The sequence below is a fragment of the Nerophis ophidion genome, linkage group LG01, assembly GCF_033978795.1.
Source record: "Nerophis ophidion isolate RoL-2023_Sa linkage group LG01, RoL_Noph_v1.0, whole genome shotgun sequence".
Taxonomy (NCBI): domain Eukaryota; kingdom Metazoa; phylum Chordata; class Actinopteri; order Syngnathiformes; family Syngnathidae; genus Nerophis; species Nerophis ophidion.
The window spans coordinates 31,231,036-31,248,264 of record NC_084611.1 but is presented as its reverse complement, the minus strand read 5'-3'; the positions used below and the strand labels follow the sequence as shown (position 1 = coordinate 31,248,264).

Sequence of the window (17,229 nt, the reverse complement as noted above, 5' to 3'; positions counted from 1 at the left end):
AGTGGCTGGGGAGAGGGAAGTCTGGGCTTCCTTGCTTAGGCTGCTGCCCCCGCGACCCGACCACGGATGTATGTATATATATTAGGGCTGGGCAACGATTAAAAATGTTACTCGAAGTTAATCGCACTATTTCTCCGATTAATCGAGATTAACTGCATTGTATACGCAGAGCCCAATAATGAATTCAAAAGTAGTGTGTAATGCACCTTTATTGGAATATTCTCCCACATGAACAAAAGCGCCAAAACATTTGTTGTGCAAACGCAATTTAAATCAGTCCTTGTTAAACAGTAGCAGTTAAATAGCATATTTTATGAAAATCAACTCAAAAATGTAAATACAAACATTTGAGCTTATTCCCACTGCCAGGGTATTTAAGTTATCCTGTTTGTTATGGAAAATAAATATAATCTACATACAAATCTCTGAGCCACAATCATAACATCTGAACAGGCAATTTCTGAGGTAACAGCAGAAACATTTTTTTATCAGGGATCTTATGTTTAAAAAACCTATATTATAGGTAGTGGGCTGTTTTAGGGAATTTTTGATCAAATTATCTGTAGTAGCAATATTAATAATGTTGTGTTTATTCTGCGTAGTGCACTTAAAATAATTATGACCATATCTAGGAATTGATATGATGGGAATTTTCCGATTGTTTGCTTGGTACTTTGATAAATTGAACGCATCATATACATGGTACTATATTGTGATGTTATGAGCCAGGGAAAAAAGAACTACCCTACCCAGCATGCAACAGGAGTGCCGAGCATGCGCGGTAGCCCAGTATAGGTTGTGTCGCCATGACGTCATCTTGTATGTTGTGATATGCACGCTCTGAAAGCAAACGTTAAGAACTCAGCCAACACTCCTCGTCTGCATTATTCATAAATAGACAGACAACACACATACTCCGCTGCTTCACAAGCCGCTGGATGTAGCCGGCAAAGTATTCCCATGCTAGCTAGCCGGTCTAGCAAGCACGCGTCATTCAGTCCAAAACGGCCCGATCTATCCACATTCAGAATTGTCTGGCGGTCGTAAGTGATCCCGGAGTGACCACGCTGTAAGCCAGCCATGAAATTTGCAGAATTGTCCGGTATTTTTGCCAAATGTTCCATCTTTACCAAGAGCTCCTCGACGCAGAAGCCCGTCCGGGCGATGTCATCTTGTTAAGAAAAGGCGTTAACAAAATAAAAGCATGTAAACAACATATGCAAATGTGCGATAAAATAATTGTCGGCGTTAATAGATTGATGAATTAACTCGTAATTAACGCATTAATTTGCCCACCCCCAATATATATATATATATATATATATATATATATATATATATATATATATATACACACGTTTTTTGGGTTTTTTTTTCGGACCACCTCTCCAGGGGCCTAGGCTTAGACAGTTTTTTTTTCTCACCTCCCTCCCCCTCCCCCATTGTTGACCTGTTTCTCACCTTTTTTTAAGGGGTGCTGGAACATGACAGACCCGTCAGTGATCCTGTTCTGTCTCCCTGTAATGTTTGTCTGATCTTGAATGGGATTGTGCTGAAAATTTGAATTTCCCCTCGGGGATGAATAAAGTATTTCTGATTCTGATTATTCACAATATTGCAAATAAGGTCCTGAAGTACACCATCAGATAACATACTAAACACATCCATAGAAATAACTCAAGAGTGCACTTATGTGCCGTCAAAATGAAATGAGTGACTAATCTGCATTCATGCATGATTATTGTGTTGTTTTTTTGGCATTACCTTTGCCAGCCCTGCTATATAGCGACTGATGTCTTTTTTAACTTTTACAACTGTTATGCATGTTAAAAGCCAGCAGAGTTGATCAAGTTGTAATGACGTTTGTATTCACTTTCTCATGGTGAAAATAGCATTAAAGTTAGATTGTGTTGGACTATGGGCATGAAAGGGTTATTTATAGCTTGTATGCAGAGCCAAATGTGAAAGGTATTTAAATTATATATTGACAGTAATTTTTAATGAGGAGGTATTGGCAAAGGCAAAAACAAGAAGATTCGAAATAGGTCGGTGAAATTCCTCCGAGATATCATTAGAAAAGACAGCTTAGAAAAACTGATATTAACAGGAAAACTATTAGGAAACAAAGCTCCAAGTCGACAACAAACATATATCCACAGCCTAAAAATTTTTAGAGGAAATATCAATAATATAGAACTCATACATAGAGCGGACGACAAAGAAGACTGGAGAGCCCGGATTATCGATGCCTGCAAACAGGCCTGATACCCCGTGATGATGATGATGATTGACAGTATTCAGCCTCCATGTCATCCTACCTGCTCGTGTCAGCCGAGGTGATGGCAATGAGGGGTGGAGTGTGAAGTGGCAAAGTATTGGGCCGGGACAGGACGGTCACCGTGTCGGCCTCGGCTTTGCGTTCGTAGTACGCCTGTTCGGCCTGTCTGAAAGCCAGAGGGGGAAGCTGCACCGTGCGATGAGACAGCCGCCGCACCAGGAAGGGCTCCATGCAGGCAAAAGGCCCCGTTTCGGGGGTACCTGTCACACCGTAGGGCACCTGTGGGGATATCAGAGTGATGGATTATTGGCAAATATAATTAGAAAAATTTAAATTTGAATATTTTTTTTTTTATTTCTTTGGATTTCAAAATTTAAATTATAATTTTTGAATTTAAATTCTAATATATATATTTTTTAAACAAATATTGAAATCAACATTTAATTGAAATTACATTTAAGAGATAAAACATAAAGATACAAATAAAATATAAAAATGCTATTAAAAAAATTATTAATTACATTTATTTGAAATTTAATTTAATTGTAGGAGTAAAGATAATGTAAAAAAAATTGTATTTTCATTCGAACTGAATTAAAATGTAAGTTAAAATTCAAATAAAAAATAAAATTGCAATCAAAATTAATTGAAAATAAATTGCAATCAAAATGGAAATTAAAAATGGAGACAAAAACATAAATGCAATTTTGAAAGAAATATAAAATTACATTTCAATAAAAATTAAAAGAAAATTGAATTATAAAAAAAAAATTGAATTTCCAAAACATTTGTAAAATCAAAATGTAATTGAATAATAATAAAAATAAAAATGGAGATGTAAATTAAAAAATACATGTTGATTTTTTTTAAACGGAATTAAAAGTGAATTATATTTGTAAAGCGCTTTATATAGCGCTTTTTCTCTAGTGACTCAAAGCGCTTAACATAGTGAAACCAGATATTTAAGTTATTTTTAAACCAGTGTGGGTGGGACTGGGAGCAGGTGGGTAAAGTGTCTTGCCCAAGGACACAACAGCAGTGACTAGGATAGCGGGAGCGGGGATCGAACCTGGAACCCTCAAGTTGCTGGCACGGCCACTCTACCAACCGAGCTATACCGCCCCTAAGTATAATTAATTATAAAAATAAAGATACAGACAAAAACAACAAATACACAGATACTAAAATGAATTATAGATAAACATTTAAATAAATGCTTGAGCATAGTACACTTCCCTGGGCCCAACAAAGTGACCTGAGCACAAAAATCCTGCACATGCAAGGGTGTGGATTTGTCATTAGATTTGTCAGTGATGTTGTTCCTCCAACCACCTTGCATAATAAAAAATAATGGATGCAGTGGTAACTTTGTCAAAGCACAGGACAAAAGAACTGGCCGTCTATGAGTGTGACTTTGGTATAATTATTTTGACAATAATGGCCACAGAAAGCTTGGAATTTAATCAGAAGTTTCTGCCCTGTGCTGTTTTTTTTTCTTATCTCACCAAAGTCAAAGGTTTATCTTATTTTTCCAGACTGCTTCACGGTCAAAGTTTAACACTGACTGTTTGTGACTAAGGCACAGAAAATACTTCAGACTTTTTCTTCTTCAAAAAAACAGAACTTTTAACTAATATTGGGGGGGTCCAACACCACACAAATGAACTTCACAATAATTTTGTAAAGTTTCTAATTAGAAATACTAGGGGGCAAATTAGCCACACCTGTACCCCGCCTTCCGTCAGAAAGCAGCTGAGATAGGCTCCAGCACCCCCCGGGACCCCAAAAGGGACAGGCGGTAGAAAATGGATGGATGGATGGATACGAACACCAAATAATGCAAAGGCAGGTAAAATAAATCTTTACTAGCACTTCAACACACATAGCGGAAAAAAAACCACACAACTTGGCTACTAGCTTAACTTAGCATGGGGATAAGCATACAAAAAGGTAGCGAGAAAAAAAAAACAACAATAAACAAACCATCGAGTGTGGCAAACAGTGGCCCTAAGACAGGGAGACACCAGAATATAAAAGGGAGTGATTAGGGGATGAAACAGGTGAGGACACTAATCAGAAAGCAGATGTGGATAATCAGCCCCCCTAGCAACAAGAAAACGTAAAGGGAGGACAAGAGCATGAAGAAACATAACACTTAAACACAGACACATAATATAACCCGGCGGGACAAATCATAACAGCAGTAGTAGCTGCAAAGACCTAACCATACATTCTAAAAAGAACATCAGTGGTTTGGAGCTGGCAGCACAGTGGAAGAGAGGGGTTAGTGCATCTGCCTCACAATACAAATCCTGAGTAGTCCTGAGTTCAATCCCGGGCTCGGGATCTTTCTATGTGGAGTTTGCATGTTCTCCTCGTGACTGCGTGGGTTCCCTCCGGGTAAATCAAATCAAATCAAATCAACTTTATTTATAAAGCACATTTAAAATTTACCACAGGGGTAGCCAAAGTGCTGTACAATGGACAGGTTAAAAGATAATACAAAGACCGAGCAAACAACACAACACAAACAGAACATGATAAAAAATATATAAATAAAACATAAAAACAGGTTCACAGCTAGTGTATAATGGGGCGCCATTGCAGGATGGATACCACTTAGTGTTAAAAGCCAAGGAATAAAAGGTATGTTTTTAAGAGAGATTTAAAAACAGGAGGCTTGTCTAACACTCAGAGGTAGGTCGTTCCAGAGCTTGGGAGCAGCAGCGGCGAAAGCTCTGTCACCTTTAAGCTTCAGCCTCGTGTCAGGGACTGTCAGTAGCAGCCGATCGGCTGATGTTAGGGATCGAGTGGGGCAGTAAGGTACTCTGGCTTCCTCCCACCTACGAAGACTATCTGTGTTGGCCCTGCGATGAGGTGGCAACTTGTCAAGGGTGTACGCCGCCTTCTGCCCCAATGCAGCTGAGGTAGGTTCAAGCACCCCCCGCCACCCCAAAAGGGAAAAGCGGTAGAAAATGGATGGATGGTTTGGAGCCTCCCAGTATATCAATCAACCAATCCAAGTTTATTAATAAAGCCCTTAATCACAGGTGCCTCGAAGGTCTGCACAAACCACAATGACATCCCTTGGAACAGAAACAGAAACCTTGTAAAGGGGTCAAAATGTGGAGACCCCCTCCTGAGTGACCGGCCACAATGAATGTCAAGTGTGTACAGATATTTACAAATTACCATATTTTTCGGACTATAAGTCGATGTTTTTTTCATAGTTTGGCCGTGGGTGCGACGTATACTCCGGAGCGACTTATGTGTGAAATTATTAACACATTACCGTAAAATATCAAATAATATTTTTTATCTACGAAGGTCCTGAGTAGTCAGGGTTCAATCCCGGGCTCGGGATCTTTCTGTGTGGAGTTTGCATGTTCTCCCCGTGAATGCGTGGGTTCCCTCAGGGTACTCCGGCTTCCTCCCACTTCCAAAGACATGCGCCTGGGGATAGGTTGATTAGCAACACTAAATTGGCCCTATTGTGTGAATGTGAGTGTGAATGTTGTCTGTCTATCTGTGTTGGCCCTGCGATGAGGTGGCGACTTGTCCAGGGTGTACGCCACCTTCCGCCCGATTGTAGCTGAGATAGGCAACAGTGCCTTCCGCGTCCCCAAAGGGAATAAGCGGTAGAAAATGGATGGATGGATCTCATTTGCGTGAGCGACGAAGAAAATGTCCGCCATCGTCACACACACGTCAGCAATCGTCACACACACGCCAACCAATAAGAATTTGGCGGGGGGCGGGTCATGGCAGCAGTGCATTGTGGGTCATGATATACTAACTGCTATATGCTATACGCTACTGCCGGAGCTATTAAAATGGATCACGTCAACATTGGCAGTAAATTATAAAAATTGAGACGGACTGAACTAAAATGGCACCGAAAAGGAAATCATATACTGCAGACTACAAGCTGAACGTAGTGAAATATGCTGCAGAGAACAGCAATCGAGCAGCAGAAAGAAAGGACGCTAGCGCGGCGCATACCAGAGGCGACATCGAGGAAGAAGATTTCATCGGATTTAGCGATTGGGAGTGACAGATTGTTTGGTAAACGTATAGCATGTTCTATATGTTATAGTTATTTAAATGACTCTTGCCATGATGTGTTGCATTAACATACCAGGCACCTTCTCAGTTGGTTGTTTATGCGTCATATAAAGTACACTTATTCAGCCTGTTGTTCACTATTCTTTATTTATTTTACATTGTCTTTCAAATGTCTATTCTTGGTGTTGGGTTTTATCAAATAAATTTCCCCCAATAATGGACTTATACTCCAGTGCGACTTATATATATATTTTTTCCTTCTTTGTTGTGCATTTTCGGCCGGTGCGACGTATACTCCTGAGTGACTTATAGTCCGAAAAATACGGTGGTCATGATGGTGTTAGAGTCCAGTCCATTGGGGGCAAAAAGAGAGTCGTAGGAGGTCTACATGAAGGGTAATCAAGAAGTGGTCCACACTGGGACATGACTTAGAACAGCTAGCCTACCATGAATTGATTAACGTGGACCCCGACTTAAACAAGTTAAAAAACCTATTCGGGTGTTGTACGGAATATGTACTGTACTGTGCAATTTACTAATAAAAGTTTCAATCAATCAATCCAGTAGAGGGGGGCAAAAAAGACAAGCGGCAGATCAACTGGTCTAAAACAGAGTCCATTTAAAAGCTAGAGTATATAGATGAGTTTGAAGGTGCAACTTAAATACTTTTACCAAGGTGGTATTACTAACTGTTTCTGGTAGAGTACAGGAGTTCGAATAAAAAACTCTCCAGAGCCTGCAGACTTTTTGGGGGGGCTGGAAATCACTACTAAGCCGGCGTTCTTAAATTTGGGAACGGAACATAGGGTAAAATACAACCAGCAAGATAAGATGGTGCTAGACGGTTTAGTATTTTGTACATAAGTAACAAAACCTTAAAGTCGCATCTTAAGTGTAACGGGAACTAGTGCAGGCAGACCTGGATAGGTGTAATTGGTACTTAAACTTTGACTTTAATATGAAGCTGAAGAAGGAGTCCTATCGGGTCCTTTTGGCTCATCGGACTCCGGAGGCAGTGGACAGGTACCGACAGGCCAAGCGGTGTGCGGCTTCGGCGGTCGCGGAGGCAAAAACTCGGACATGGAGTTCGGGGAAGCCATGGAAAACGACTTCCGGACGGCTTTGAAGCGATTCTGGACCACCGTCCGCCGCCTCAGGAAGGGGAAACAGTGCACTATCAACACCGTGTATGGTGGGGATGGTGTTCTGCTGACCTCAACTGCGGATGTTGTGGATAGGTGGAAGGAATACTTCGAAGACCTCCTCAATCCCACCAACACATCTTCCGATGAGGAAGCAGTGCCTGGGGAATCTGTGGTGGACTCTCCTATTTCTGGGGCTGAGGTCGCTGAGGTAGTTAAAAAGCTCCTCGGCGACAAGGCCCCGGGGTAGGACGAGATCCGGCCGGAGTTCCTTAAGGCTCTGGATGCTGTGGGGCTGTCTTGGTTGACAAGACTCTGCAGCATCGCGTGGACATCGGGGGCGGTGGTTCCTCTCTTTAAGAAGGGGGACCAGAGGGTGTGTTCCAACTATCGTGGGATCACACTCCTCAGCCTTCCCGGTAAGGTTTATTCAGGTGTACTGGAGAGGAGGCTACGCCGGATAGTCGAACCTCGGATTCAGGAGGAATAGTGTGGTTTTCGTCCTGGTCGTGGAACTGTGGACCAGCTCTATACTCTCGGCAGGGTTCTTGAGGGTGCATGGGAGTTTGCCCAACCAGTCTACATGTGCTTTGTGGACTTGGAGAAGGCATTCGACCGTGTCCCTCGGGAAGTCCTGTGGGAAGTGCTCAGAGAGTATGGAGTATCGGACTGTCTTATTGTGGCGGTCCGCTCCCTGTATGATCAGTGCCAGAGCTTGGTCCGCATTGCCGGCAGTAAGTCGGACACATTTCCAGTGAGGGTTGGACTCCGCCAAGGCTGTCCTTTGTCACCGATTCTGTTCATAACTTTTATGGACAGAATTTCTAGGCGCAGCCGAGGCGTTGAGGGGTTCCGGTTTGGTGACCGCAAGATTAGGTCTCTGCTTTTTGTAGATGATGTGGTCCTGATGGCTTCATCTGACCAGGATCTTCAGCTCTCACTTGATGGGTTTGCAGCCAAGTGTGAAGCGACCGGAATGAGAATCAGCACCTCCAAGTCCAAGTCCATGGTTCTCGCAGGGAAAAGGGTGGAATGCCATCTCTGGGTTGGGGAGGAGACCCTGCCCCAAGTAGAAGAGTTCAAGTACCTAGGAGTCTTGTTCACGAGTGGGGGAAGAGTGGATCGTGAGATCGACAGGCGGATTGGTGCGGCGTCTTCAGTAATGCGGACGTTGTACCGACCCGTTGTGGTGAAGAAGGAGCTGAGCCGGAAGGCAAAGCTCTCAATTTACCGGTCGATCTACGTTCCCATCCTCACCTATGGTCATGAGCTTTGGGTCATGACCGAAAGGATAAGATCACGGGTACAAGTGGCCGAAATGAGTTTCCCCCGCCGTGTGGCGGGGCTCTCCCTTAGAGATAGGGTGAGAAGCTCTGCCATCCGGGAGGAACTCAAAGTAAAGCCGCTGCTCCTTCACATCGAGAGGAGCCAGATGAGGTGTTTCGGGCATCTGGTCAGGATGCCACCCGAACGCCTCCATAGGGAGGTGTTTAGGGCACGTCCAACCGGTTGGAGGCCACGGGGAAGACCCAGGACACGTTGGGAAGACTATGTCTCCCAGCTGGCCTGGGAACGCCTCGGGATCCCCCGGGAAGAGCTAGACAAAGTGGCTGGGGAGAGGGAAGTCTGGGCTTCCCTGCCTAGGCTGTTGCCCCTGCGACCCGGCCTCGGATAAGCGGAAGAAGATGGATAGATGGATGGATGGATGATCAAACTTTCTTGTCCTTGTCAGGCATCTTGCATCCACATTTTGAACCAACTGTAATCTTGTATTGCTGGACATGGGAGACCCCAAATAATACGATAGAGCAGGGGTGTCAAACAAATTTTAAAGCAGGGGCCACATGGAGAAAAATCTACTCCCAAGTGAGCCTGGCTGGTTGAATCAAGGCACGATAACTTAAAAATAAAGACAACTTCAGATTGTTTTCTCTGTTAAAAAATACACCAAGCACATTCTGAGAATGTACAAATCATAATGTTGTTGGTAAATTTTACACTTTTATGTTGCAGTTAATAGTATTTTACCCTTATTTGTCATCATTTATACATTGGTAATGTTAATCAGTCAACTCCATCCATCCATGCATTTTCTACCGCTTGTCCCTTTTCAGGATGGCGGGGGGCGCTGAAGCCAATCTCAGCTGCATTCAGGCGGAAGGAGAAGCCAATCTCAGCTGCATTCAGGCGGAAGGCGGGGCACCTTGGACAAGTCGCCACCTCATCGCAGGGACAACACAGATAGACGTTCACACTCACATTCACACACTGGGGCCAATTTAGTGTTGCCAATCAATATATTCCCAGGTGCATGTCTTTGGAGGTGGGAGGAAGCCGGAGTACCCGGAGTACCCGGAGGGAACCCACGCAGTCACGGGGAGAACATGCAAACTCCACACAGAAAGATCCCGAGCCCGGGATTGAATTCAGGACTACTCAAGACCTTAGTACTGTGAGGCACATGCACTAACCCCTGTCCACCGTGCTGCCCAATCAGTCAACTCATTGGTGTTCATTTTCAATCTCTCAATATAAAAAAAATAACAAAATCAAATTGCATGATGTAATGTAGTTTGCTCATTTTCCTTGACTGGTGCACTAACATCATGTGATTTTTTTTTTTTTTTACATATGTAGCATTGACAAAGATACAAATAATTTCTATTGTGACAACTAGTGGACGCATTTAGAACAGCAGTTTCTTTTCATTCAAAAATGTCGGCTCATTTTTATACTTAGCAAATTCAAACTCATCACCTGTTCCGGCCCACGGGCCATACGTTTCACAACCCTAATCAAAACGACACATATTGGATGCATAAATAATGATCTCAGCATCACTAATGGACAAATGTCACAGAGTTTAGCAAGATTACGGCGATGAAAGATGGCTGCTTAAGTTACAATTAATTTGTACCCCAAACGAGACAGTTGGGTTGTAATTAATGAAGAGAGCGTTCCCCATATTTTATCTGAAATATTCGCATGAATTGAATTTGATGAACAAAGTCGTCCTAAAAAAAAAAAAAACAACAACAGTCAAACAGAAGAACAAATGTTTCACTCCCCTTCAGGAGAAAAGAACCCATGACCCACAACATGACAGTTATGCAACACTACTGATGTTATTTTAGATTTACGGGTGTGTTGCTTTAACTTTAACTGAGGTGGATAATTGTTTTATTACACATGCTACTATAGTCTCCCTACAACAGGGGTCTAAGACACGCGGCCCGCGGGCCAATTGCGGCCCGCGAGACGTTATTTTGCGGCCCCCACCTTAATATGTGTCATGTCTTGGTGATCATGTTTAGTTTGGCTATGTTCTGTTTGGTTTTTTCACTCCCTGTTTTGTTTCCATGACAACCCCTTAATTTTCACCTGTCCTCATGTTACGCTACTGATTCACTTGGACTCATGCACCTGTTGTCAATCACCTCATCACTTTTTAAGCCTGTAGTTGCCAAGCAGTCAGCCTTGTTATTCATGCTGATGATCCATGCTGCGCTTTTTCATGCTCTTTTTTTGTCACAGTGTTTTCGTTTTTTTTGTCCATAGTTCTGCCTTTGTGCTAGTTTTTTTGTTTTCGGAGTCAAGTTTTGTACATCCGCTGTGAGCGCCTTTTGTTTATACCCTTTGTTTTTGGAGTACTTTCAAGTTAATATTAAAATATGTCGTTACCTTCACATCGTGTCTGATCCAGTCGCTTTGCACCACGGGAAAACAATCCACACCATAGTCCTAGTCTTGACAGTATGAAAGGTTAATGTTAGAGCGGCCCGCGAGTTTTATATAAATGGCGCTTGACAGCGATATGTTATTTCGGTCCGAAATGGCTATTTCAACGTTCTGGGTTGCCTACCTCTGCGCTAGTGGAAAAGTGGCAAATGAGTGAAAGCGACAGAGACGTTGCCATGGAGACGAGGGTTTTCTTACGTGCCTGGCTGCAGTCACACCGCAACAGCTGTCCGCCAGTAGTAACAGTCCCCGATAACCTGGACCAATTCAAGACGTTATTTTTGTATTTATTATTGTTTAATTTGCATTGCCTCACACGATGAACTCTACATATATTTCTATATGACGCCGGATAACACTCCGGGAGCCGTCACTTTTTTGCTTTCGCTATCCTGTTACATCCTGGCTATTATCCGCCGACCACCCTGTTGCTGTAGGGAAGAAAAGCGGAACGACACACATTGCGGAAATAACATTATTCTCTGTGCGTCGGCTAAATACAAATATATTCCACAACCCCAACAATGTTTTTTTTTAAAGCCTCTGTGCGTCGGCTAAATACAAATATATTCCACAACCCCAACAATGTTTTTTTTTAAAGCCTGCAGTGACGATAAAGGTTTGTGATGAGCAAAGACAATTCCCGTAAAAGTGCAATATTTCTTTGTTGAGCACAGGGGCACCCCGACGTGTCTTATTTGCACTGAGAAATTTGCCGTGCACAAGGAATACAATTTGGAACGCCATTATACAACAAGACATGCTGAGGAGTATGCAACATTTTTTTTAAGAAATCTTTTCTTGCTGCCCAGCCTCACCCTGACTCTGCATCCAGTGCTCCCGTCCAAAGGCAAAACCTAGTAACTCACTTCTAGCTGATTCTGAGAAAACAAAGGAAACCCAATCTTTCTTGATGCTGTATTACAAAGATCTACAAAGTCATCAAACGTATAGATGTTTTCTTGAGATTTCATTTTCTTGCCGATTGAGCCATGGATTGAATCTGCTCTCATGAACATGTGCCCTTTCTCCAGATATTTTATCACAATCTCGGGTGGGCCCCATTCTGCGTTTGCACATTGGGCAAGAGCCGTGTACAGCGTCCAGTTTTTATTTTGACCTCCACAGTTATCTGCCCAAAAGAGTATGCAAGGGGAAGAATCAAGAACAATACATTTAATGAAGGTGCTTGCAACGTCCTGGGCCAATCTTCCAAATATCCCCTCGTGCCATAATATCACATAATCAGGTTGACCGTCGGCCCCTATTCGTGCAAATTTCTCATTAAAGACAATAAGGCGACTGACAAAGAAGCTCCGATTGGTCCCTTGAGATACTGGGTTTTTCTGTTGTATCCACGCGGTTATGTGGTAGTTGCTAAGTGCTGCCATGTGCGTAACAGCTTACAAATTACAATATCGCATACACTAATGTAAAGCATATCACCTAGGAACTCCAAAATTATTATCAGCTCAGTTTTGACCAAAATTGAGTTACTGGGTTTTGCCTTTGGACGGGAGAGTGCCCCCCAGGTTAATTGAGTTTGAGACCCCTGCCTTATAAGAAAAAAAAACATTAGGGTACATGAATGACTATCTCTTCCAAATGACCGCTACCGTCCAAAAGGTTCCATTACAGCCAAACGAATGCTGATTTTATTCCATTAGGCTTGAGCTGTATCAGCCGTACCCCACCTTTATTGAACACACAATATTCCCAAAGCTTAGATGGATCAAAGTGAACTAGATCGAGTTAAATTTCACGTCTTCTAGTGTTTGTTTTGTTTGGGTTTCTTTTCGTAAACTGTCCTCGGGGAGGGGGGGCGAGAAAGGTAATCAGTTATTTGCCTATTGAGCGCTCACAGGAGTATCCTTCATTCAGGGCACACCTGAATACACAAGTACAAAATAATGCACACGGAGCCTGCAGGAGCATCGTGATGAATTGAGGTTTATACGCCGTCATTTATCTTTGCCGCAAACCATGTAGAGTTTTCATTTGTTGTGCATGAATAACAAGGTTTTCCCATTGAGCGAGGGGCTGAGCCTGTCGGCTTTTACATTTGGTCTGTTTTTCAGGCGATAGTTCCACACGACGTACCTTTTCCAACAAGTACAACCAGTACAGTGCATCCCTAAAAATAGACACAATAAAATCCCCCCGTGAGAGATCGTCCATTTAAACACTCAGGTTTACTTTCAAAGGTCAAGGTTGGATTAACCTGAGGCCATTTATTTGCTGTCAGGCACCAATTCACACCTTATCTTTTACTACAAGGTCCAGTAAGTTCCACAAAGTGCAAGAGCGACAATGTTTGAGTTAGCATGTAGTACTTTGCCTGGACAAATATTGATACTATTTATCAGGGGAGACTTCTATGTATTTACCAATCAGGCATTAACGTACAGGACCGGACATAGATTTCATCAGGCTTCAGACTCGATAGAGTAACTTAAAAATAAAATAACTGATTTATGTCCTCTTGGGAAATACAGCCTGCAGCCATTTGCTGGGTTTAGAGGTCACCAAAGAAAAATTGCAAGACTCTCAAATATCAGCAGAGAAAACAATTTTATCAGAGTTGTCTTTCAAAAGTTCGGCATACACGTTTTCAAAAAGGAACTTATGTTGATTTGTGTCTTTTCTGACTTTAAATTTTGTTACAATTAAAGATGTCCGATAGTGGCTTTTTTGCCGATATCCGATATTCTCCAACTCTTAATTACCGATTCTGATATCAACCGATACTGAAGATGCAGGTGGAGGCCCCCTTGGTGTCCTGGGTTGTAGATTACCTGACTGACAGACCACAGTACGTTCGACTGCAAGACTGTGTGTCTGACAGGCTGGTCAGCAACACCGGGGCCCCGCAAGGCACAGTCCTCTCCCCTTTCCTCTTCACCATTTACATCACCAATTTCCACTATCAATCAGAGTCCTGCCACCTTTAGAAGTTTTCTGATGACTCTGCGATAGTGGGGTGTATTGAGGATGGTGATGATGAGGAATACAGGACACTGGTGGAGGACTTTGTCACATGGTGTGGAAAGAACCACCTCCAGGTCAATGTGACAGAGACCAAGGAGCTGGTTGTGGACCTGGGAAGGAGGAAGAGTACTCCGGCGACCCCTGTTTCCATCAGGGGGGTCGATGTGGACATGGTTGAGGATTATAAATACCTAAGAGTACACATCGACAACAAGCTGAATGGGTCAAAACACGCTGAGGCCGTCTACAAGAAGGGACAGAGCCGCCTCACTTCCTCAGGAGGCTAGGATCCTTCAACGTCTGTACAAACGTGTTGAAGATGTTGTACGAGTCGGTGGTGGCGGGCGCCTTCTTGTACGCCGTGGCTTGCTGGGGCAGCGGGCTGAGAGTGAGGGACGCAAACAGACTGGACAAGCTGGTAGAGAAGGCCAGTAACATGGTGGGAGTGGAGCTAGACTCTGGCGGTGGTGTCAGAGAGGAGAAGTCTAGCAAAACTCCTAGCCATTATGGACAACACCTCCCACCCACTACACTCGGACCTTGCAGAGAGAATGAGAACGTTCAGCGGAAGGCTCAGACTCCCAAAATGTAACACGGAACGACACAGGAGGTCCTTTCATACAGACAGCCATCAGACTGTATAACGCATATGTTCCTTGACTGCACTTAAATGTAGAATATATGTAGAATATATTCATATCATTTATATCTTATACATCTTATATATAATATATGTTATATATTATTTATTATTATTATTGTTTATTGTGAGCGAACTGTGGTGCTGAATATCCCCCAGGGTTCAATAAAGTACTTTCTATTCTATTCTATTCTACTGATATATACAGTCGTGGAATTAACACATTATTATGCCTAATTTAGTTGGGATGCCCCGCTGGATGCATTAAACAATGTAACAAGGCTTTCCAAAATAAATTAACTCAAGTTATGGAAAACAATGCCAACCTGGCACTGCCATATTTATTATTGAAGTCACAAAGTGCATTATTTTTTTTAACATGCCTCAAAACAGCAGCTTGGAATTTGGGACATGCTCTCCCTGAGAGAGCATGATAAGGTTGAGGTGGGCGGGATAGCGGGGGTGTATATTGTAGAGTCCCGGAAGAGTTAGTGCTGCAAGGGGTTCTGGGTATTTGTTCTGTTGTGTTTATGTTGTGTTACGGTGAGGTGTTCAGAGTCCTGTTCTGGTCGTGAGAGTACACTCTGGCCAGTATGAACACAGCAGGATCGGAGCAGTCGGCTGCGGCACTTCACGCGCAGGAATCTCGCCTCTTCTCTCAGGACGAGCGGGTGACACTCTTGGGCCAGGGAATTCAGGGGATCGCCCGAACCCAGGAAAGCTTCAGGACCGCTGTTACCACCCTGGTGGGCCAACTGGCGGAACAGGTGCAACTTCTGCTCACCCAAATGACCAGGCCTGGTCCCGCACCTCCTATGCCTGAGCCGCAGACAGCCACCAGGACTCAGGTACTCACCACCATTCAATGGCCTTCCCAAAGTCCTGACTTAAACGTGTGGACAATGCTGAAGAAACAAGTCCAAGTCAGAAAACCAACAAATATGGCTGAACTGCACCAATTTTGTCAAGAGGAGTGGTCAAAAATTGAACCAGAAGCTTGTGAATGGCTACCGAAAAAGCTCCTTATTGCAGTGAAACTTGCCAAGGGACATGTAACCAAATATTAATATTGCTGTATGTATACTTTTGACCAGTTTTGGTCACTTTGTCAATAGACTCATAATAAATTCATAAAAGAAACAAACTTCATGAATGTTTTTTGTGACCAACAAGCATGTGCTCCAATCACTCTATCACAAAAATATAAGAGTTGTTGAAATGATTGGACACTCAAGAAAAGCCATGACATTATGTTCTTTACAAGTGTATGTAAACTTTTGACCACGACTGTACATGTACAACCTTAATCAGCCTGCTAAACCACCAACTGTCCCATTAGGTGCAAACAAATGATCCTGCAGATTGGCATGAATCTTCCTCGCATTGACAGCAACATACTGCACATCTCTATTAGTCCAGGAAGTCCTCCTGCACACACAATGCTTTCACGCATCCATCACGATGCCAATCCTCATTCAGGAAGCCATTGAGCCGCCCGTTTCTCCACAATTAGCTGCGTTACATTCATTGCCAGAGACAGTGACTTGCAGCGTCCAGTCGCCTTGATTAACCTTCGCTATTAGCTGGTTGAAGGCGAAAGGATGACTTTAATCGTCAATGAGGTAAACTGTAATCACTGTTAACCCCCTCAACGGACTCAGATGCAATTTACAAGTTGTAATGTTTTTTACCTGATACAGTCAAACAAGATGTTGCTTTTAAACACCCGAACACCATCTGTTGGACCCGTTTTCATTTTCTATTAAAATGATACAATTAATTAATTTTTCAAACTGAGACTCACTGACTTTGGCTCATTTTTTGTGAAAAACATATATCAGAATACATATTTAATGACCACACACCATACTCCCCCTACACATTTCTATTACATATAAGATGTCCGGAATTTGATGTTGTGTATAACACACACGCACGCACGCACGCACGCACGCACGCACGCACGCACGCACGCACGCACGCACGCACGCACGCACGCACGCACGCACGCACACACACACACACACACACACACACACACACACACACACACACACACACACACACACACACACACACACACACACACACACACACACACACACACACACACACACACACACAAGCAGGCCTGGACAGGAAGAGGACAGAGTGTAGGCACACAGAACTTCAGAGGGTCAAATGTGCGAGAAAATGAGAGTATGCTTAGGGAAGCTTAAAGTCTGTTGCTATAGTTATTAGCTATTGTGCTTAAGCTGTACTTTTTCTATCTGTGCAAGGACAAAAACTTTTGTTTAAGGGGTGGCCTCAGCCACAGATGTTGTATTTGTTTTAGCCCGCTAACAGCCAAGGACTTGAAGGACCTCAACAAAGATAAG

General features: G+C 43.2%; 1 protein-coding gene across 1 annotated transcript in view; it reads right to left on the bottom strand.

The window, feature by feature from the left end:
* Nucleotides 1–2,275: 2,275 nt before the first annotated feature.
* Nucleotides 2,276–17,229, bottom strand: part of LOC133568270 (cAMP-specific 3',5'-cyclic phosphodiesterase 4D) — a 128,795-nt gene continuing 113,841 nt past the window's right edge. Inside the window, exon 3 of the mRNA XM_061920126.1 lies at nt 2,276–2,557. Within this exon, the coding sequence (XP_061776110.1) occupies nt 2,315–2,557 (243 nt within the window). The 3' untranslated portion in view covers nt 2,276–2,314. The remainder of the gene's footprint in view (nt 2,558–17,229) is intronic.